At 39.9% G+C, this 25,127-nt stretch overlaps 1 protein-coding gene across 2 annotated transcripts in view; it reads right to left on the minus strand.

Moving 5' to 3' along the window:
• LOC115219725 (charged multivesicular body protein 3) overlaps nucleotides 1-23,908 on the minus strand; it is a 62,565-nt gene extending 38,657 nt beyond the window's left edge. The window contains exons 1-2 of one of the 2 annotated variants that reach the window (XM_029789940.2): nucleotides 8,820-8,824; nucleotides 1,877-1,881 (exon numbers count right to left, since the gene is read on the minus strand). Coding sequence is in view for 1 of the 2 variants with exons in the window: in XM_029789939.2 (XP_029645799.2) it covers nucleotides 23,699-23,893 (195 nt within the window). In the remaining variant the exon portion in view is untranslated. Of the gene's footprint in view, nucleotides 1-1,876; nucleotides 1,882-8,819; nucleotides 8,825-23,698 lie in introns of those variants that run through there. The other variant, XM_029789939.2, reaches the window with a different exon arrangement.
• Nucleotides 23,909-25,127: the final 1,219 nt, after the last annotated feature.

Raw genomic sequence — 25,127 nt, forward strand, 5'->3', positions numbered from 1 at the left:
TGTGTGTGTGTTTGTGCATTGGTAGAAATCACAGCAGTTTATTCTAGCAGAAAAAATACCTGGAGGGTGGTGATTCTTCTAGCAAATATAATAGTTTTAGCACTATTTTAGTTTTACCATGATGAATAAGTATTTTGGGGTACAGTGGATCACCAATTATCTTTTTTTTCTATGCACTTCAACATTCTAAGACCAGCCTTTACACACACACACACACGTATATATTAGATAATAAAACGAATGGTTTATACCTGGTAGCTTACTAGCTTACATGGTTTATACCATGGTCACTTTCATAGTGTTCATTACGTGTTTGGTTAATGAGAGATGGAAGATAAAAGAGTTTTTATTAATCACTACAATTGTTTCGACTCATCTAGCACTGATCCCTCAGGTGGAATACTTAAAAACTGCTTCAGGAGTATCTGACAGTGCAGATGTGTCTCTTCAGGTGATAAACAGATACAACTTGTTAAAATAACAGCTTCGCAATGTATTTTCTCGATTCTTGTGAAGAAAAGTAGCAAATTAAAGGATATAGCTTCATTTATATTGAGGATCAATAATAGAATAACAGATGAAAAAAAAGAAACCAACATGCAATACAACGAAAAAAAAAATTAAATATAACCGTTAACGTAACTTGTATGATGCATGTACACTTGTTCATACAAACAGCCACAAAGATGTAAACATATGTGCATGTGTGGTTTGATGCACTTACGAATGGGGAGGTTAAAGCTAAATTTAATTCATCCATACCTTAAGGAGGGATTACATTAACAGCTACTCAGATTCATTCCCACTGCATTGTGTGAAAGTGCATTTATATGCATGTTAGCATCTTGAAAGTCTTTCACAAATTCTATAAATGATCTTGTCAGTTGTCCACGGAATAGACAAGGATTCCTTGGAGAAGAGCTGGCATCTCTTGGAAAAGATATTATATGGTTTTGCATACCTAACTATAGACCAAATTAAGTTATATTTAATTTCATCTTCCTTAAGTCACCACACAAAATCAGCCAAAGATGTTGAATGCCTCTTATTGATTTTCTTGCAGCTGGAAACATGGTTGCGATAACGATTCTTGAGTGAATCAGCTGTTGCCCCAATGTAAACATACAACCCACCCCTTGTGTGCACAGTACATTTATATACAAGATTTGTACTCATACAGAGGTTCATCAATGGGTACTTTGATGATACTTATTTGTATATATGGCAGTTCTGACGTCATTTTCCTATGTTGTTGCTGTGTTAGCTATATAACAATCATTTCTACTATCATTGTGTGCACAGTACATTTATATACAAGATTTGTACTCATACAGAGGTTCATCAATGGGTACTTTGATGATACTTATTTGTATATATGGCAGTTCTGACATCATTTTCCTATGTTGTTGCTGTGTTAGCTATATAACAATCATTTCTGCTATCATGATTTGGATGTATCTGGTGCTTTTCATTGTGGTTTACATCTTTGTTGGCACTTTGATGCATATGTTTGCTAGTTCCAGAAGGTGGGTTATTGAGCTGTTGTTCCATTTTGCTATTGTTTACGCAGTGCATATGCTGCTCCAAATAAAGTTAGCATAAAATACCTTCACGGTGCGTCTATTAAAAAATAGCATTGTACCTGTTAGATTTAGAGAAAAACATTTGTCTAAAGCAGCAAAAAATTTCCTAGCAATCTTGCTTGAAACATGTGAACCGAAGGTTGGGTTGTACCAGAGGACATCATGATTCCTATATCTGTTGTTTGACTTACTTGTTTTAATGTGTTGTACAGGATTGAAACAATTCATTGTGCCATGAGCAGTAGAATTATTGTGTTGTGTGTGAGTTTTGGTTAGTAGTTTATTGCCTTGACCGATTCTTAGTGGCCAGTGTTCTCGATCTGAGTCAGTTCACATACAGTAATGTTGTGTTGGTGTAGTCTGTATTATTGTTGGAGGACTTGGCAGGGTTGTGTATGTTTGTGTCATGTATGTAATGAATTTTCTCACTGTATCCAGCCCTAGCTAAAGCAGTACTGTAATTTTTTTATTAGCAGATAACCTAGAGATTCATACTCTTTACTCTTTTACTTGTTTCAGTCATTTGACTGTGGCCATGCTGGAGCACCACCTTTTAGTCGAGCAAATCAACCCCAGGACTTATTCTTTGTAAGCCTAGTACTTATTCTATCGGTGTATTTTGCCAAACCGCTAAGTTACAGGGACATAAACACACCAGCATCGGTTGTCAAGCGATGTTGTGGGGACAAACACAGACACACAAACACATACATATATATATATACATATATATATACATATATATGACGGGCTTCTTTCAGTTTCTGTCTACCAAATCCACTCACAAGGCTTTGGTCGGCCCGAGGCTATAGTAGAAGACACTTGCCCAAGGTGCCATGCAGTGGGACTGAACCCGGAACCATGTGGTTGGTAAGCAAGCTACTTACCACACAGCCACTCATGCAGAAATATTTTTAATTAATACCCATATTGTTGAAGTGGATGGTTGGGCGCTACATTTATATACTTAATAATTATTATTTGGTTTATGAAATGATTCAAATAATCCAGTATCAAGACAAAAGGTAGCATCAAGGAAAATTACTCTACTCTACACTAATTTGTTCCTATAGTAATGTTGAGTTCTAAAATCTTAAAAAGTCTAAAGAAATGTTTCCTATACCTTTCTAGTTGTACTTTTCTGTCCAGGAAAAATATGGTGTCACCCCTATATAGACTTCCTTCTACTGGAAAGGAAGACTGAATTAATGAAAGGATATATATATTCTGACTAAGTCTATGACCTGTGCGGAGTTAGATGATCCCATTGCTATATCAAAAGCATTCTCTCTATCTGATCTACTTCATAATCTGCCATCAAAATATACTAAAGTAGTTTGCACTGCAACTATTATATCTATTTCACATCAGGACAAATTGGAATTTTTCATACTATAAATCAAGGCTTTATTGAGGAGGATTGGGTTAATAGTGGCATAATAACTCTCTGTTTAATTTTTCAAGAATTTACTATTTTTGTTAATTTCTAGAAGCTTAAACCAGCCAATTACCTCTTGGGTATCTGACCAGAAGGCTAATCTAATTTTAGATTTTAGGGCAAGTAGTACTCTGTCGATGATTTTCTTACTAAGAATCCCTATATCTGATTTAGAAGGACAGATCAATCTGAGGGGTTAATTAGAAAGTTAGGTTGATGATCCTTAATCATAATCTGGGGTTTTCTAGGGATGTAAGGCTCGGTTATATCAGCTATAGCTAAATCTCTGGAGACTTATAACCTTGTATTGTTAATTCTTTTTAAAGACACTTTATTAGTGTCTATATTTGCTGAGTAATTCCTAATCATATTCTTATATAATGCAATATCAACAATGTAAATGTTTCTTGTTTCGTCTTCTGGTACAAGTATCCCTGGAGCTTTCTTGAAGTCATCAAGTAATTTTCTAATTGCCTACTGACGTATATTGTACCTTCTAGGGTATTTCCTGAACTTCACATTCTTAACAATACAATAAAATTCCTCTTCAAATCTGGGTAGGTGTTGGTTAGTTAGTGGCTCCTTCCAATTTGAATACTTTTCTTAGTGGGTCTCCATATTCAGGTTTGTCATTTCATTTAACTTTTCTGTCAAAGAAGAAAACTTTCCACCACATACTTTGTATGAATTGGTTGAATTTTTCCAAAAGTTCACTTATATAATCCTTCCTACTGGGTATAGGTATATCCTTTAGCAAAACATCCAGTGTTATTCTTTTCATTTTTGTGGCATGTTACTTTATAACACCTTACTCCTGGAAATCGGAAATTGGTTGTAGCTATTAGATAATAAAACAAATGGTTTATGCCTGGTGGTTCACTGGTAAAGCACGGTCACTTGCAGAAATAGGCGCAGGAGTGGCTGAGTGGTAAGTAGCTTGTCTACCAACCACATGGTTCCGGGTTCAGTCCCACTGCGTGGCACCTTGGGCAAGTGTCTTCCACTATAGCCTCGGGCCGACCAAAGCCTTGTGAGTGGATTTGGTAGACGGAAACTGAAAGAAGCTCGTCGTATATATGTATATATATGCGTGTGTGTTTGTCCCCTAGCATTGCTTGACAACCGATGCTGGTGTGTTTATGTCCCCATCACTTAGCGGTTCGGCCGCAGTCAAATGACTGAAACAAGTAAAAGAGTAAAGAGAGTTCCTTATGTATTTGGTTAATGAGAGATGGAAGATACAAGAGTTTTTATTAACCAAATATATATATAGGAGTGGCTGTGTGGTAAGTAGCTTGCTTACAAACCACATGGTTCCAGGTTCAGTCCCACTGCATGGCACCTTGGGCAAGTGTCTTCTACTATAGCCTTGGGCTGACCAAAGCTTTGTGAGTGGATTTGGTAGACGAAAACTGAAAGAAGCCTGTCATATATATGTATATATGTGTGTGTGTGTGTGTGTGATGTGTGTGTGTGTCTGTGTTTGTCCCCCCCAACATCGCTTGACAACCGATGCTGGTGTGTTTACGTCCCCATAAGTTAGCGGTTCGGTAAAAGAAACTGATAGAATAAGTACTAGGCTTACAAAGAATAAGTCCTGGGGTCGATTTGCTTGATTAAAGGCGTTGCTTCAGCATGGCCACAGTTAAATGACTGAAACAAGTAAAGAGAGAGTATAGGTGTAGGAGTGGCTGTGTGGTAAGTAACTTGTTTACCAACCACATTGTTCTGGGTTCAGTCCCACTGTGTGGTACCTTGGGCAAGTGTCTTCTGCAATAGCCTCAGGCTGACCAAAGCCTTGTGAGTGGATTTGGTAGACGGAAACTGAAAGAAGCCCATCATGTATATATATATATATAATATATATATATATATATATATATATAGATATATATATATATATACATATAGGTATGCATGTGTGTGTAATGTTTGTGTCTCTGTGTTTGTCCACCCACTATCGCTTGACAGCCAATGGTGGTGTGTTTATGCCCCCATAACTTAGCGGTTCACAGGGTTCATTATGTATTTGGTTAATGAGAGATGGAAGATACAAAAGTTTTTATTAACCAAATATATATATAGGTGCAAGAGTGGCTGTGTGGTAAAAAGCTTGCACGCTCCTGGGTTCAGTCCCACAGCGTGGCACCTAAGGTGTCTTCTACTATAGCCTTGGGCCAACCAAAGACTTGTGAGTGGATTTGGTAGATGGAAACTGAAAGAAGCCTGTTGTACACATACATATATATATGTGTGTGTGTATATGTTTGTACCTCTGTGTTTGTTCCCCCACCATTGCTTGACAGCCGATGCTGGTGTGTTTATGTCCCTGTAACTTAGCGGTTCGGTAAAAGAGGCCAATAGAATAAGTACTAGGCTTACAAAGAATAAGTCCTGGAGTCGATCTGTTCAACTAAAGGTGGTGCTCCAGCATGGCTGCAGTCAAATGACTGAAACAAATAAAAGAACATAGGTAAAAGTTCAAGGTGTAGCAAGTTAGAAAGCTACGAGCAGATGGTATAAAAAACAGTAGTGGTTTATTGATGTAGAAGGTTGTAAATTTTCCTTATATCGAAGATCTATGAGCTGAAAAAATTGTTTTATAGCTTATGGTTAGCAGTTGGGGTTGCTGTGTAAAAGAATAAAAATCCATTCCTTAATTTTGGAGATATATATATATATATCCATCCCTTGCTATTTCGCGGTTCAACTATCATGGATTCACGACTTCGTGGATTTTTAGAATATATATAAACATGAAAACCTAAAATTTGTCATTAAATCCATTAAAATCATCATCATCATCGTTTAACGTCCGTTCTCCATGCTAGCATGGGTTGGATGGTTTGGCCAGGGATCTGAGAAGCCAGATGGCTGCAAAGGCTCCAGTCTGATTTGGCAGTATTTCTACAGCTGGATGCCCTTCCTAACGCCAACCACTCCGTGAGTGTAGTGGGTGCTTTTTACGTGCCGCCTACACAGGTGCCAGCCTCGCCTGGCAACGGCCACAATCGGATTGATGCATTTTACGTGCCACCGGCACGGAAGCCAGTCAAGGTGGCGCTGGCATCAGCCACGTTTGGATGGTGCTTTTTACGTGCCACCGGCACAGGGATCACAACTGCAGTTTCCAATGATTTTGATCTTGGTGTACTTGACTCAATGGATCTCCTCAAGCACAGGGTCGAAATGGTGTTTCTTCACTTGCCACCTGCACAGGAGTCAGTCCAGCGGTCCTGGCAACTGCCGGGTGCCAGTCATAGGATTGGTTCAATTTCGAACCAATCCTTAATAATAAATATTATTTCCTAGTCTAGGAACAACAAAACAAGCGTAAAATAGCAAAACAGCATATACAGGGGTATTTGAACTCAAGACGGGCTGTGATTGGTGCAATGGAAAGAGACAACGAATCACAGCTTTCTATTTTGTAATCTATCCTATGATTGGTGCTCTGACCGATGCTCAGATCTGCAGCATCTTCACTTGTCACTCTCTCACGGCCATTTCGCTTCAAGCTTTCTCGCTGAGTGGTTTATTGCACTACTTTACGCTGTGTTGTGTGTGATTTTTTTTTGGCTTCTTTGCATTAAACTTTGCGTTTTCATCCCCTGCAATGGCTCCCAAGCTTCTTTTGTGTTGAGTACAGTAACAATCTTTATTTTTTTTAAAATCTAGAGTGTTATTGCTTAATAGTTGTCTTCGTTATTAATAGACTACTGTAATGGGTGGGTTGTTCACATTGCAGGGAGGGTTTTATAAGTCCAAATACACATTGAATAAATACTGTAAAAGTGGTGTCCCTACTTCGTGGAAATTCTGTTATCGAGGCCGGTCTTGGAACCAATCTACCGCGATAAACAAGGGATCACTGTGTATATATATATATAGGGAAAGTTTACGATAAAAACAAAAGACGAAGATGGGTGGTGTACAAAAGAAACAGATGTATTAGTATAATGCTCAGGAATAGAAAAAGTCTTTTACGTTTCGGGTCTACGCTCTTCTACAGAAAAAACAAGGAGAGAAAAAAAGGAGACAAAAAAATGTGTGTGGTGGCTAACGATCTATCATGGCTAGTTGCAATTTAAAACCAAAAGGCACAATTACAATTGTCACTAAAGTGACTAAGAGTGCAAGTCAGCACCGGCATTGCTAGAAATAAGAGTCAAAACAACTCTTGGCAATGGGCAAAGCTCTTATCTATTGACGCCGAGTGAGACAACCTCTCTACAGCAAGCGAGAGCATCAGATCATCGATGATTTCAGACAGAATTAATCCTCATTAACTTACTCTGTTGCCTAGGGTTAAGCTAAACTCATTTTGTCAGTTTATAAAAAAATACCATAGGAATCAGTGGCAGATTCAATAAAATGGTAAAGTGAAAACTATAAATGATTAATGTGGCAAGTTGCAATGTGTGTGTGTAAATAAATACAGGCATTCATCATCATAATTTAATGTCGTTTTTTCCATGCTGGCATGGGTCGGACGGTTTGAATGAATTCTGGTAAGCCATGGAGCTGCACCAGGTTCCCATCTAATTTGGCAAGGTTTCTACTGCTGGATGCCCTTCCTAATGCCAGCAACTCCAAGAGTGTAGTGGGTGTTTTTATGTGCCACTAGCACAAGTGCTATTGATCTCACACCAACATCGACCACGACTATGGTCTCATGTGGCTTGATAAGCCTACATAATCACGGTATATTGCCAAAGTTCTTGGTCACCTGTCACTACCTCCATGAGGCCCAATGCTCAAACGGTGATTTTTACATGCCACTGGTATGGGTGCCAGTCAGACGGTACTGGCATAAGACAATGAGCTAGCAGAAACGTTAGCACACCGGGCGAAATGCTTAGCGGTATTTCATCTGCCGTTACGTTCTGAGTTCAAATTCCGCCGAGGTCGACTTTGCTTTTCATCCTTTCAGGGTCGATAAATTAAGTACCAGTTACGCACTGGGGTCGATATAATCGACTTAATCCGTTTGTCTGACCTTCTCTGTGTTTAGCCCCTTGTGGGTAGTAAAGAAATAGGCACTGGCATCAGCCATGACTATGATTTCACTTGGCCCAACAGGTTTTCACAAGCACAGCATATCCCCCAACAATTGAAGGGTGCTTTTAATGGGTTTAGTTATGCAACACTAGCATTGGCCATGACTACAATCTCACTTGGCATGATGGGTCTTCTCAAGCATGACATATTGCCAAAGGTCTCGGTTGCTTGTCATTGCCTCCATGAAGCCCAACATTCAGAGTTATGCTTCACAACCTTGTCTCATGTCTTCCTGGATCTACCTCTTCCACAAGTTTCCTCCACCATTAGAGTGTGACACTTCTTCACAGATGTCCTTGTCTATATGCATCGCATGACCCAAGCAGCGCAGTCATCTCTCTTGCATATTACATCTGATGCCTCTTATGCCCAACTATTTTCTCGGGCTGCTAACACTCTGTTGTGCATGCACAGTGACATTACACATCCTGCAAAGCATACTAGCTTCATTTCTTTCATGCCAATGCATGTCCTTGGCTGTCACAGCCCATGTTTCACTGCCATGTAGCATGGATGTTCACACACAGGCATCATATAGTCTGCCTTTCACTCTGAGTGAGAGGCCCTTTGTTACCAGCAGAGGTAGGAGCTCTCATATACATATATGCATTCATATAAATATAGTATACACATGTATATTCATATAATACATAGTAATATGCGTGTATGTATATATATATACTCTTTACTCTTTTACTTGTTTCAGTCATTTGACTGTGGCCATGCTGGAGCACCACCTTTAGTCGAGCAAATCAACCCCAGGACTTTGTAAGCCTAGTACTTATTCTATCGGTCTTTGCCGGGCCGCTAAGTTATGGGGACGTAAACACACCAGCATCGGTTGTCAAGCGATGTTGGGGGGACAAACACAGACACACAAACACACACATATATATACATACATATGCATACATACAACGGGCTTCTTTCAGTTTCCATCTACCAAATCCACTCACAAGGCTTTGGTCGGCCCGAGGCTATAGTAGAAGACACTTGCCCAAAGTGCCACACAGTGGGACTGAACCCGGAACCATGTGGTTGGGAAGCAAGCTACTTACCACCATTGTCATTTAATGTCCATCTTCCAGGAGCCACCCAGGTAGAAAATCTACCCTAGGCTACTGTGTCTGTTTTGGCAGGGATTTTACGGCTGGATTCCCTCCCTAACACCAGTCACTCTACTAAGTGGACTCAGTGCTTTTTATGTGACACTAGCACAGGTGAGGTTAGTTTTAGCATGATTTTTACAACTGGATGCTTTCCAAATGTGAACCACATTACAGTGTGGACTGGATGCTTTTAACATGGCACCAGCACTGGCAGGGTAACCAAATAACTCAGAAGACAAGGAATTATGAGAGGGACAGGGCATTAAATAAAAACAGATGAATGAGTTATCTGGTACATTGCTACAATTATTTTATTAAGAGTCTTTATTGTGACATAAAAATGGTACAGTCAGGCATAGTATGCAGAATATCCACAAAAAATATGTAACATGTTATGCAACTCACAACTCATCAGGTTTACCAAATATACAAGCGAGCAGGGACATGCTGATGAATCAACAAGCGAAATTTCAGATCAGAATTACCAGCATTTAAAAAATGCAAAGTGGGTGGGACTATAATCAGTCAATCAAGAGGATGGATAGCAGAATAAGGGTGTAAATAATAGAATAGTTTAAAAGCATATCCTATCCAAAGATGTCACTAAACTAAGTTTATATCATCATCATCATCATCATCATCGTTTAGTGTCCGCTTTCCATGCTAGCATGGGTTGGACGGTTCAACTGGGGTCTGGGAAGCCAGAAGGCTGCACCAGGCCCAGTCTGATCTGGCAATGTTTCTACGGCTGGATGCCCTTCCTAACGCCAACCACTTCGTGAGTGTAGTAGGTGCTTTTTACGTATCACCAGCACAGGTGCCAGACGAGGCTGGCAAACGGCCACGATCGGATGGTTCTCTTACGTACCACCAGCACTGGTATCACAGCTGCAATTTCCATTGATGTTGATCGATTTCGATTACCATTCATAAAAACTGGTACTGGCAAAGCAGGCTTATATACCAGCAGATAGCAGGCACCAAGCATGACATTTGACCCTATCAAAACATTTTGAAGTCATTTTGTAAATATAATTATAAGCTTCCACCATATACTGACGATAGAAAATGGTTAAATATTAGAGTATTAAACCCCGTTAAAAAAAAAAAGAAAAGGCATTAATGCCTATTTTTTCTGTCTGGTTTTATATGCATTAATGCCCATTTTTTTCTATTGGACTTTATAAGCCTTAGGGCTTCCCAGACCCCAGTTGAACCGTCCAACCCATGCTAGCATGGAAAGCGGACACTAAACGATGATATTTAACCATTTTAATACTCTAATATTAAACTATTTTCTATCATCAATATACAGTGGATGCTTATAATTATATTTACAAAATTTTCACTCATCACCATTTCTTAACTTACACAAAATACGCATGTTTACACCTTTTTGAAGCTAGTTGCTGATGTTCTCAAAAAAAAAAACTTAATTTACTGTATTATATTGAAGAAATGATATGGTTAATAAATTCAAGTGTTACTTATTCATTTACTTAATAGAATACTAGCTTTAATCAAGGGAGATCTAGTTAATTTATCATTCAAGGAAAATAATTGAAGGAAAAAACACAACGGTATGCTAAATGAACAAATGGTATAGAGAACAGTTTTTTTAAAGAAATTTATATTCAGCTAATGAGCTAAAATTTGAACCACAAACCAGGAGTAGACTTCGCACACTAAGTGGCTGTGGCTGCAAGTGTGTATACAGACAGTACTTCAAAGTCTGTATATGCATTTCATGTAACTTGCAGATTTTCATTTTTTTATATAGATGTATAGAAAATAATATTTTTTCTAAAAATATAATCAAGGACCAACGTAAGTGAGTGTGAAAATTAATTACCATAAAAAGTAAGAATGAAATATGTAAACATGGAAATAGAACAAGTGTTGGCAATATGAGTTCAGAATATAGAATGACAAAATCAACAGCCAATACCATGCTGAAAAAAAGTACAAATTACAGTGTTCAGATGGCTAAGGGAATAACCAAACTTAATAATTGAGGTAAGAATGACTTCTTTTACGTTAATCAACTCCTCATGCGGCATTATTTTTTTTTATATATAAACAGAAAAGTGTCTGACTTATACATCTAAATTTCCAGTAAATTTAAAGTAAATACCGGATAAGCCACCAATAATTGGATACAACTCACCCAACAAAAACTCACTACTTGAATGGACCATAAACGAAACTTAGATAATCCTATCAGGTGGTGCTATTAAGATAGACATGGTCTGGACCAATCTTTGGTCAAAACATATCTAAGTTTATCTAAGTTTAATAAAACATGTAGCAATTTTACTGACAAGATCAAAAATTTGATTTTGGGATGAATAAAAGAAATTGCTAGAAATAATACAATTTCAATGAATAATACGTGCAAAAACCAAACAGTTCTTTGATGACTTAAAGTGAATTCTCCCACTGGAAGTGATACTATAGTGGTGTGTGGAGGCACATGGCCTAGTGGTTAGAGCAGCGGACTCGCAGGTTCGAATCTCAGACCGGGTGATGTGTGTGTTTATGAGCGAAAACATTTAAGCTCCACGAGGCTCTGGCAGAAGGTAATGGTGAAACTTCTGCTGACTCTTTCGCCACAATTTTCTCTCACTCTTTCCTCCTGCATCTTGCAGCTCATCTACAACAGACCGGCGTCGCGTCCAGGTGGGGAACCTATACGCCAAGAAACCAGGCATGGCTCGAGAAGGAACAAACAAAAAACAAATACTATAGTGGTCATGAATAACATTGTGTTTTTAAACATTATTAAGAATGGTGGCTTTGTTTCATAGCAGGCTCTTGTACATGTCTTGTAAAGTTTAAAACGCAGTTACTAATTAATGAATTAATTTCTGCAATCCAGCAAACTTCCCAGGGCAAGCCTCTACAAGGAGAAAGGGAAAAGGAAGAAGACAAAAAAGAAGCGGGAGGGGCACTAGCTGACTAGAAAGGAGTATCATCATTATCATTTAAGGAGTACATAATAATAATTCGGAGAGAGTCATAGCCCAACTAATTAGGAAAAGACTTAGTTTAGATAAGATGCAGTTTGGTTTTGTGCCAGGGAGAAACACCACTGATACTTTATTTCTGGTAAGGCAACATCAGGAGAAATACTTAGCCAAAGGTAAACCTCGGTACTTGGCCTTTGTTGACTTGGAGAAAGCCTTTGACAGGGTCCCCCAATCCCTTATCTGGTGGTCAATGCAGAACTAGGGATAGATGAGAGGTTGGTGAGAGCTGTACAAGGCTTGTACAGGGATGCTACCAGTAAGGTGAAGGTTGGCAGAATTCAGGGTACAAGTAGGGGTTCACCAAGGATCAGTGCTCAGGCCCCTCTTGTTTATCATAGTCCTCCAGTCAATAACAAAGGAATTTAAGACAGGCTGCCCCTGGGAGCTCCTCTATGCTGATGACCTTGCTCTTATAGTTGAATCACTACCAGAACTAGAGAAGTTCCAGGTATGGAAGCAAGGTCTAGAATCATAGGGCCTTAGAATTAACCTAGCAAAAATCAAAGTCTAAGTAGGAAGGCAGACAAATCATAAATTTCTTCAAGCTGATGGCTCTGCTCGATCTTTAAAAGAGGTGTAGGTAGAAACTCCATAAGATGCACCCGGGGTAAACTTTGGACACATAAAAAGTACAACAATATCAGAGGAAAGTTAACGGGGAAAATAGCTTTTGTATGTGGAAGATGCACAGTACAATAAACACCAAAACTGTATAGAAAGTAGACTTCATCACCTGCTAGTGGGGTAAGCTAGAAATAGTAGATAGCTTCCATTATCTAGGAGACCAAGTTAATAGCGGAGGTGGATGTACTGAGAGTGTAGCTGTGAGAATAAGATTAGGCTGAGCAAAGTTCAGAGAGCCACTACATCTGCTGGCAACAGAGAGCCTCTCTCTCAGAGTGAAAGGCAGATTATATGATGCCTGTGTGCATACAGCTATGCTACATGGCAGTAAAACATAGGCCGACAACCAAGGATATGCGTAGGCTTGAAAGAAACGAAGCCAGCATGCTTTGCTGGATGTGCAATGTCAGTGTGCATGTTCGGCAGAGTGTAAGTATCCAGAGAGAAAAGTTAGGCATAAGAGGCATCAGATGTATCGTGTGCAAGAGATGACTGTGCTAGTATGATCATGTGATGTGTATGAACAAGGACAGCTGTGTAAAGAAGTGCCGATTTCTAACTGTGAAAGGAACCTCTATGATAGAGGTAGACCCAGAAAGACATGGGATGCATGGTAGTGCATGATTTTTGAACATGAGCCTCACAGAGGCAATGACTTAGGTGATATGCTGTACTTCAGAAGACTTGTCAAGCCTAGTGAAATCGCAGCTGTGGCTAATGCTGGTGTTATGTAATTGGCATCTGTGCAGGTGGTGGCACGTACAAAGCACCTTTCAAGTGTTGGGCCTCATGGAGGCAATGACTGAGACCTTTGGTTTGAATGTTGGGCCTCATGAAGGCAATGACTGAGACCCTTGGCATTATGTCATGCTTGAATAGACTTAAGAAACTGAGCAAAATTGCATTCATGGCAGATACCGGTGTCACACAAATGGCACCCATGTTGGTAGAACGTAAAAGCACCCTGCCATAGAAACCATGCCAAATCAGACTGGAGTCTGGTGCTTGCGTTTTAAAGCTACCACTGATTTCATCTCAAGAAAATATCGTAAGCCAATCACATGGAGAGGTGGTGGTGCTTGTCTCCATTTTTAATCCAAAATGGAGACAAACACCATTCCTCCATGTGATCAGCTTGAAAAGTTAAGATATTAAGATATTTTCTTAACAAGAAACCAATAGTAACCTTAATAAACAAATAATCTTTATCCAGTAATGTGGTGTTGAGCATTCATTCTTATTAATCGACATTTACATCAACATCATTTAACATCTGCTTTCCATGGTGGCATGGGTTGGACGGTTTGACTGAGGACTAGTAAACTGGGAAGCTGTACCAGGCTCCAATCTGATCTGGTAAGGTTTCTACAGCTGGATGCCCTTCCTAACACCAACCACTCTAAGAGCGGCCCCCAGCATTGGGGCCAGTCAGGCAGCACTGGCATCGACCAAGCTCAAATAGTGCCTTTTACATGGCACCAGTATAGGTGCCAGTCAGGTGGCACTGGCATCAGCCACAACTTCACTTGACTCAAAAGGTCTTCTCAAGCACAGCATATTGCCCGATGATTGAAGGGTACTTTTAAATGGGCCAATTACGTGATGCTGGCATTGGCCACGGTTACGATCTCGCATGACTTGCCAAGTCTTCTCAATCACAGCATATCTCCAAAGGTCTTGGTTGCTTGTCATTGCCTCTGTGAGGCCCACCGCTTGAAAGTCATATTTTACCACGTATATATTTATATATGATAAAAATGGAATAAGCAGGACAAGAAGAAACACATGGCACAGTCACTAATGAGGTCACAGAATACGTGATGAAAGAACTTTGATGGGCGTATACACTAAATATAAAACAAAAAAAATTCTAAAGTGAAGGTCATATAAATAGTGCATGTGTTTACTTGGCAAAAAAAAGTTACCTTCCCCAAGTATAATATATGTACAGGGTGTGGTGAATAAACTGTTGCTTAAATTACACAAAAATGAAAATAACACTGACCTCTCATTTTAACAGATATATTTACCTAAATTACATAAAGATATCTTGAAATATAAAAAGAGTAAACATATTCAATAAAAATCGCCATTGGTTTCAACCATGGCCTTCAAATGACTTCAGAATCTCCTGCAACTCTTCTGGATGGTTTCCTTGTTTCAGTTGATGAATGCTGCCATAATCTTTGGGGTCACAAGTTTTGTTGATCTCTTGCTCAACTGTTCCCCACACATAATAATCAAGGGGGTTTGCAGAGTTAGGTGGTCAGATGTTTGGGGTGATATCATCATCATTTAGCGTCCGCTTTCCATGCTAGCATGGGTTGGACGGTTCAACTGGGGTCTGGGAAGCCAGAAGGCTGCACCAGGCCCAGTCTGATCTGGCAGTGTTTCTACAGCTGGGTGCCCTTCCTAACGCCAACCACTCCGTGAGTGTAGTGGGTGCTTTTTACATGCCACCCGCACAGGTGCCAGACGGATCTGGCAAACGGCCACGGACGGATGGTGCTTTTTACGTGCCACTGGCACGGGGCCAGGCGAGGCTGGCAATGGCCACGAACGGATGGTCACAGAAATTGTCTGACAGCCATGTCTGGGTTCTCCTGCTTGTGTGACATGGTGCAGATTCCTGTTGCCGGATATAGGATCTTTAGAGCAGCCACCCTCTTGACCCAGAGCAGCACTACCCTACCCAGACACTTGATGTAGGCCTCCGGGTTGAGTCTGAGACCGTGCAGGAAGATGAATGGAAGCATAACGTCACCACTACTAGTGAACACTCCAAACACCATAATGTTAATTGGATGTTTGATTTTTATCCCTCTCAGTATCAGTCCTTAGATCGACACCCAGTCTGAAATGTTCGTATTGGAGCTCCTGACGCAACTGTCAAGTAGTACAGCATTTTGTTTCCAAATTTCTGGCAAAGTGGATTGTGTCATAGTGTTCTTTTTCTCACAGACGGTGCCTACTAGACTGTATAGTCAACAAAATCAAAAACAAACAATGCAACTGCATGAAATTATTGTACCCTCTGTATGTGTGTGTGTGCGGGCATGGCTGTGTGGTAAGAAGCTTGCTTCCCAACCACATGGTGTTGCATTCAGCAAGTAAAAGCACCCAATACACTCTGTAATCATGCCAAAACAGACATGGAACCTGAACAGCCCTTCAGCTGGTCAGCTTCTGTCAAACTGTCCAACTCATGTTAGCATGGAAACTGGATGCTAAATGATGATGATATGTGTGCATGCACTTGTCACCCCCACCACCACTTGATAACCGGTATTGGTGTGTTTATGTTCTTGTAACTTAGCAGTTCAGCAAAAAAGACTGATAGAACAAGTACCAGACTTAAAAAATAAAAAAACAATCCACTAAGGTTGATTTATTCGACTAAAATCTCAAGGCAGCGCTCCAGCATGGCCACTTTTTAATGACTGAAATAAGTAAAAGATAATATACACATACACACATAAACATGCATACACATTATATATATATTACTTATATGTTTGTAGGTTTTCTATAGAATTCAGTGCTAGCACTGCAAGTGGACATTTCATATAGTAATATGTCAATGTAAACAAATCAATTATCATCATTATCATGGCATGGGTGAGATGGTTTGACTGGAACTGGTAAGCCAGTCTGGTCTGGTTTTGGTTTCTACGGCTGGATGCCCGTCCTGATGCTAATCAAAGACAGAAAAGGGTGTATAGGCAAATTTCAAGAGTTATTACTCTTCCATCAGCACCACATCCAACCCATTAACTATCCACAAACACATTCCTTGAATACCCACTTATTTTAGTGGTGTAAAACAATTCGATAAACCAATTAAACACATTCCTGGCATGAGGGAAGATAGAACTTTGCATTATTTACCGAGAAGATAGCTTTCGTGTGCAGCAGATGCACAGGGGCAATAGAAACCACAGATACTCAGAAAACAGATTCTATTACACTCCAGTGGGAGAAACTAGAGGTGGTTGATAGTTTCCGCTACCTAGGTGACCAAGTTAGTAGTGGGGATGGATGCTCAGAGAGTGTTACCACTAGAATAAGAATAGCCTGGGCAAAGTTTAGAAAGCTTCTTCCTCTACTGGCGACAAAGGGTCTCTCACTCAGAGTGAAAGGTAGATTGTACGACGCATGTGTGCAAACTACCATGCTTTATGGCAGTGAAACATGGGCTGTGACTGCGAAGGACATGCGTAGGCTTGAAAGAAATGAAGCTAGCATGATCTGCTGGATGTGTAATGTCAGTGTCCAGGCATGACAGAGTGTAAGCGCCCTGAAAGAAATGTTGGACATAAGCATCAGATGCAGCGTGCAGAAGAGACGTTTGCGTTGGTATGGCCATATACTACGGCTGGATGAGGAGAGATGTGTGAAGAAGTGCAACTCCCAAACTGTTGAAGGAATCCGGGATAGAAGTAGACCCAGGAAGACATGGGATGAGGTGGTCAAGCATGACCTTCGTACGTTGGACCTCACAGAGACTATGACGAAAGATCGAGATCTCTGTGACTGTGAAGACCCGACAAATGAAGCGACTTCATGGCTTGCAGGATGGCCTGCTGTGCTAACCTTTGTGCTTGAGGAGACCAATTGAGTCAAGAAAATCAACACCAACATCAAAATAAAAAATCAAATGAAGATTGTAGTTATGATACCCATGACGGTGGCACGTAAAAAACACCATCCAAACGTGGCTGATGTATGTATATATATATATATATGTGTGTGTGTGTATATATATATATGTGTGTGTGTGTGTGTATACATACATATACATATATGTATACATACATATATATACATATTCATATATATATATATATATATACATATTTATACATATTCATATATAATTGATATAGGATAAAATTTTTGCCCTTATCTTATAAATTATACATATTCATATATATATACATATTTATATACATACCTATACATACATATACATAGATATATATATATAGCGTTATACTAATACATCTGTTTGTTTTCTACGCCACCTGTCTTCGTCTTCTGTTTTTTTTGTGAATTCTCTCCCTCATCATCATCATCACCATCGTTTAATGCCCGTTTACCATGCTAGCACGGCCTGGATGGTTCAACCGGGATTTGGGAAGCCAGGAGGCTGCACCAGGCTCCAGTCTGATCTGGCAGTGTTTCTACAGCTGGATGCTCTTCCTAACGTCAACCACTCCGTGAATGTAGTGGGTGCTTTTTACGTGCCACCAGCACAGTTGCCAGGGGAGGCTGGCAGCGGCCACGGTCGGTTGGTGCTTTTTATGTGCCACCAGCACGGAAGCCAGTCATGGTGGCGCTGGCATCAGCCACGTTCGGATAGTGCTTTTTTATGTGCCACCAGCACAGGTATCACAACTACAATTTCCATTTGATATTTATTTATTTGATATTTATTTTGATGTTGATGTATTTGACTCAATAGATCTCCTCAAGCACAGCAGGTCACCCTACGATCCAAGGTAAGCACAGCAGATCATTCTGCAATCTAGGGTACTTTGGATGGGCTGGGGCTGCTATGCGAAACTGATGCAGGAAACAGCCATGAACTCACGTTATTAGTCGGGTCTTCACAGTCACAGCATCTCTCCAGAGATCTTGGTCTTTCGTCAGTGCCTCATAAACACCAAGTAGGTATATAATTTGCTATTTGAGCACATGTGCACTAAAACATGCACGTGAATATGTTTGTATCTTTGTGGATGTTTGTGTGAGCCCTACAGAACTTAAGCCAGTGCGTTTATACATCCATATCTGTTAATACTCTTTACTCTTTTACTTGTTTCAGTCATTTGATTGCGGCCATTCTGGAGCACTGCCTTTAGTCGAGCAAATCGACCCCGGGTCTTATTCTTTGTAAGCCCAGTACTTATTCTATCGGTCTCTTTTGCCGAACCGCTAAGTGATGAGGACGTAAACACACCAGCATCAGTTGTCAAGCAATGTTAGGGGGACAAATACAGACACACACACATATATATATACATATATACGACAGGCTTCTTTCAGTTTCCATCCACCAAATCCACTCACAAGGCTTTGGTCGGCTGGGGGCTATAGCAGAAGACACTTGCCCAAGATGTCACGCAGTGGGACTGAACCCGGAACCATGTGGTTGGTTAGCAAGCTACTTACCACACAGCCACTCCTGCACCTATATGGTTATATTTAATCCTTTTTGTTGCTGTATTGTGTATGTGTTTCGTTTTGCATCTGTTTTTACTATTCATCTATACATATAAGTTTACATTGGCAATTCTTTCTTGTATATTTTCTTGTCTTGGGATTCATGGTCAAACAGCTAGGTGGCTTTGCGCGAAAAATTACACAGATGTGTAGAACGATCCATTAGTGTTGCTGGGCTTTGTATTTTTTCCATAGCTCCAAGATAATCTACTATAATAATGCTCGTGTTTATGAATGTGAAAGGAAGGGGTGGGGGTCATACTTGGTAGTGGGATGATGAAAATTGCATGCTGAAAAAATAAATCAAACAGCATTTCAACTCTGTATGAATATATGTGTGTGCATGTAAAAGGGGGGAGGGTATGTGAATATGTGTGTGTGTGGACACAATGGAAGTGGGATGGTTAACGTTCAACACTGAAAAGAAAAATCAAACAGCATTTCAACTCTGTGTATTTGGTATTTACTTATCAGCTCTTGTATTTAGTCACGGCCAACTTTATGTGACCTTAAGTTGGACAAGAAGGAAGAAAAACTTAAAATTCTTTTGAAGGAAACAAGCAGTCAAAGAATGTTAGTTGCCAATAGACTTTTCACAAGTTTGGTAGTAAAAGAATTATTAAACTAAAAACTTGGTTTTGTACCTATCTACTATAATAATACTCTTGTGTTTTTCTCAGTCACAACATATGAATGAGAAAGGAAGGAGTGATAGATGGACAAAGAAGGAAGGAGTGATGGCAAACTTCCTAGTGGGATGATGGAAGGTGTACAGTGAAAAAGATAAGTCAAACAATGTTTCAACTCTGTGTGAGTTTATGTGTGTGTATGTAAAAGGGAGGTATGTGAATGTGTGTGTGTGTGTGTGTGCAATGGAAGTGAGATGGTGAACATTCAATGCTGAAAAGAAAAAATCAAACAGCGTTTCAACTCTGTGTATTTGGTATTTACTTGGCAGCTCCCGTATTTAATCACAGCCAGCTTTATGTGGCAGTAAGTCAAAAAAGAAGGAAGGAAAACTTGAAAATTCTTTTGAAGGAAACAAGCAGTCAAAGGATGTTAGTTGCAGATAGATTTTTCACAAAAAATTTAGTAATAAAAGAATTATTAAACCAAAATCTTGGTTTTGTACCTCATTTATATATAAAATACTAAAATTAGCCATCATTTTTTACAGCACGAGCCCCAGCTGTCTTCTATAAAAATGAAACTGTATCCCTTAATTTGCTGCTTTTCTATACACAAACTGAGAAGTTTCTTGTGGAACAGTCTTTATTTTAACAAGATATATCTTGTAATCACCTGAAGAGACACATCTACACCGACAGATACTCTTAAACCAGTTGTTAAGTCTCCCATCGTGAGGGATCGATGTTGGATAGGTCAAAACAATTGTAGTGATTAATGAACATTTTCATATCTTCCATCTCTCTCATTAAACAAACACTGAAAGTGGATATGCTTTACCGGTAAATTACCAGGTGTATACCATATGATTTATTATCTAATATATGTATATATGTCTGCCAGATTCCCCTGGCACCTGTGCCGGTGGCACGTAAAAAGCACCCGCTACACTCGCGGAGTGGTTGGCATTAGGAAGGGCATCCAGCTGTAGAAACACCGCCAGATCAGACTGGAGCCTGGTGCAGCCTCCTGGCTTCCCAGACCCCGGTCGAACCGTCCAACCCATGCTAGCGCAGAAGACGGACGTTAAACGATGATGATGATGATGATGATATATATATATATATATATATATAGTTATGGTATATTCTGTTAAGAACATAGTAGAGTACAGTGTAAAAGCTGTCCACTTTCAGAAAGGGTTATTATATTATTTTGCTAGGAAACAGGAAGGTTGGTGACAGGTGGAGCATCCAGTTGTAGAGAATTTGCCTCAAATAAACTCTGTCCAATGCAAACATGGAAAAGTGGATATTAAATGATATATCAAATGATGACATTAAATGTTGATATAGGCACAGGCATTGCTGTCATCATCATCATCGTTTAGCGTCTGCTTTCCATGCTAGCATGGGTTGGACAGTTCAACTGGGGTCTGGGAAGCCAGAAGGCTGCACCAAGCCCAGTCTGATCTGGCAGTGTTTCTACGGCTGGATGCCCTTCCTAACGCCAACCACTCCATGAGTGTAGTGGGTGCTTCTTACGTGCCAGACGAGGCTGGCAAACGGCCACGATTGGATGGTGCTTTTTACGTGCCACCGGCATGGGGGCCAGGCGAGGCTGGCAACGGCCACGATCGGATGGTGCTTTGTTTCAGAACCATGGGGTTATGGGTACAATGCCACTGCATGGATGCTATTGGGTAATGTCCTCTACTATAGCCACAGGTTTGCCTAAGCCTTGTGAGTGAAATTGGTAAAGAGAAACTGAAGAAGGCATTTGTACACGTATCTATGCATAGCTGTAGAAACTCTGCCAAATCAAGACTGGAGCCTGGAGCAGCCATCTGGTTCGCCAGCCCTCAGTCAAAATCATCCAACCCATGCTAGCATGGGAAGCGGATGTTAAACGATGATAATGATGCTTTGTGTTAAGTTTGTATTTCCTCTAGTTTTGATGTGTTTGCAAGCTCGTGCTTTCTTTGCAGTCTGTAAACAAATGCTTCACTATTCATACATCTAGGCTTCTCCTGTTCAAAATACTGGAGGATTATTACCTCTGTTTGGAAATAGGTGAGGGTTGGTGTCAGGAAGGGTATCTGGAGATTGAAAACTCGGATCTTTTCGGTTTGAACGGCAGTTTTTAACATAATTTCTAGGTAACTAAAAAATTTTAAACTTCGTATACTGGTAGAAACATCTTTTTCTCTTGGCTTTATTGAGAAAATTCTGTAGTTTGTAAGATATTTGTTGTTTTCTTTTCTGCAATTTCAACCAATCAATTACGTCTATTGAGGTAAAAAACATTCTGTGCTGTATGAATATGTCCCTCGTGTAAGAAAAAGATTGGGTTTATTTACATTTGTGAAGAAAAAAAATATACTCTTCCCCCCACCCCTAACCCTAAAACAGATATAAATGCAATAGATCGTTACTAGGCTCATAATTATGGGTGACAATTTCATATGACACTGCTAGAAAAAATTTTTCTCAGCACAGATGCATCCCACATATGTTCATCATTTGCTCTAGTTCTCTATTCCTGGGGTAGAGGCTCCTTGTTTGGCTCACGAAGCCTACCACTGGCATTCAGCCAAAGTCAACTCTGACTGCATATATCTATGATCAATGGGTATTCTACCTGTGATCATCCGTCGTCAGAGGTATCCAAGATTGTTTATATAATGTGGCCCCCTTTTTTACGATGGCTGAGTATGATCATAAAAATTGGGGGCCATTTACAGTAGGTTGATAGGGGGCGGCGAGCTAGCAGAAACGTTAGCATGCCGGGCGAAATGCGTAGCCGTATTTCGTCTGCCGTTATGTTCTGAGTTCAAATTCCGCTGAGGTTGACTTTGCCTTTCATCTTTTCGGGGTCGATAAATTAAGTACCAGTTACGTACTGGAGTCGATGTAATCGACTTAATCCATTTGTCCCCTCTGTGTTTAGCCCCTTGTGGGTAGTAAAAAAATAGGAGGCATATGCCTCCTGACTTTGTTTTCTCATAACTCTGATAAAATGGAGACTAGGTTTCAGATGGATTAGAATACGATTATATCGGAATTTGTTATGAAAAGTATTTTCGAAGTTGGGCAGAAAGGGAGTTTCAGGTAATTCACACGCCTCCACTGTTGCCTTACTACTTTCCGAAAAATAGGTATTTTTAAATAAATTTTTTTACAACTACTTTTTAGATGGTGTAGAATAGGATTATATTGGAAATTAATGCGTAAAATAATATGTGGGTATGTATGGACATTTTGCGCACCTTGACTTTGATTCTTCATACGTTTTGATGATGTAGATTAAAAAAAAAGTCGAGAAAAAAAATTATATCCATAGCGAGGTGTGTGGATTAAGTGAAACTTCCTACCGGCCTTTTAAAAAAATTTGCAGATTCTAATACAATTATAATCTACACCATCTCAAAGGTATTAGTAAAAAAATTATTAAAATATACTGAGATGCAGCACGGATTTTTGTCAGTGAACAGGTCGCGGTCTCAAAGCGACGAAAATATTTTGACAAATTAAACTTAAATGTTGAAGTGAATCTAATGGTTTTTGTGTGTTTCTTAAATGGCTTACAAACACCTTCCACGCTGCAATTGTTTTCGTTCCAGCACACGATCTCATATCAAGTCACTTGCTATGCAAGTACATCTCCGTAATAAAATATACTCATTTTTATGAAAGTTTCAAGGAAACAAAGTTGAAGCGTGTGAATTATCCGAAACTCACCCACCTCCATAGAAATGTTCATAACAAATTCCGATATAATCTATACTACGTCATCTGAAAAGCATTTGTAGGAAATTTCATGACAATAAATAATTGCCCATTTCTTTAAAAGTTATGAAAAAACTAAAGTCAGGGGTGGTGCACCCTTCTATGATGCCGTCGACAGATTGCAAAGTGGTTCCATAATAATAATAAAGTTGGAAGAGTAATAAAGGAAACGAAAGTAGAGAAGAAAAAAGACGGTGGTGAACATGGTATTTACCGATTCTTTGGGCGATCTCTGTGGTGTCTTCCCGAATAGTCCCATTTCGAAGTGTTTATGATATTCACACCTTGTGTCACTGATCACTGTGCCCGCGACCACCGTGGAAACTTCCGTCTCCGCATGCGCAGAGAACGCAAGACAAGTGACGGAAGTTTTGCTATTGTTGTCAGTTTCTCGAAGACGCGTCGCCATGTGCCGTTGTTTTGGTCGCAGTGACAAACAGGCATCGAATCAACTGGATTTCAGCCATATCCCACTTATTTTCCTAAGACAACTAGCCATACAGAATTATTTGTTCTTCGGATCTTTTCGGTTTGAACGGCAGTTTTTTCTAGCGGTGTCGTATGAAATTGTCACCCATAATTATGACCCTAGTATCGATCTATTGCATTTCAATATGTTTTAGGGCGGCGAGCTGGCAGAATCGTTAGCACGCCGGGCGAAATGCTAAGCGGTATTTCGTCTGCCGCTACGTTCTGAGTTCAAATTCCGCCTAGGTCGACTTTGCCTTTCATCCTTTCGGGGTCGATAAATTAAGTACCAGTTACGCACTGGGGTCGATATAATCGACTTAATCCGTTTGTCTGTCCTTGTTTGTCCCTCCTGTGTTTAGCCCCTTGTGGGTAGTAAAGAAATATGTTTTAGGGTTAGGGGTGGGGGGAAGGGGATCTTTTTTTCTTCACAAATGTAAATAAACCCGGATCTTTTCGGTTTGAACGGCAGTTTTTAACATAATTTCTAGGTAACTAAAAAAATTTAAACTTCGTTTAACTGGTAGAATGTGTTTATAAAACATCTTTTTCTCTTGGCTTTATTGAGAAAATTCTATGGTTTGTAAGATATTTGTTGTTTTTCTTTAATAGGAATAGTGGGGAACATCATAGCCATGGATTGAGAGGAATTCTTTGGGGTTTGGATAATACATGTCTGGAAACACGAATGTTTTGTTTAACATCTTTAAATAACCCTTATTCGGGGACATTTTGATTGATACAGGCTACCCAACCTCAAGGAAATTCTAACTGGGCCCCACCTGAGGTCATCATGTCATGTACATATGATTGTGATGCATGTGTCTGACGTATCCTTATCAGACGAGTAGTCATGATGGGTATATCGAGTTTTGTATATTTGTACTCCAGTGTCACTTTGATGGCATGCACTGATCACTTACTCCATAATAATAGTAATGTTGATGACGATGATGATTTCTTTTATTAGCACAGGGGCAGAGATGAGCAGGACATCACTAAGGCAGTCTACAATCTGTGTCGGGCTTACACAAAAAATGAGGGGAAGGAATGAGAAACATATCATCATCGTTTAACGTCCGCTTTCCATGCTGGCATGGATTGGACGATATGACTATGGGCTGGCAAACCAGATGGCTGCACCAGGCTCCTGTCTTGATTTGGCAGTTTCTACA

The sequence above is a fragment of the Octopus sinensis genome, linkage group LG15 (assembly GCF_006345805.1).
Source record: "Octopus sinensis linkage group LG15, ASM634580v1, whole genome shotgun sequence".
Taxonomy (NCBI): Eukaryota; Metazoa; Mollusca; class Cephalopoda; order Octopoda; family Octopodidae; genus Octopus; species Octopus sinensis.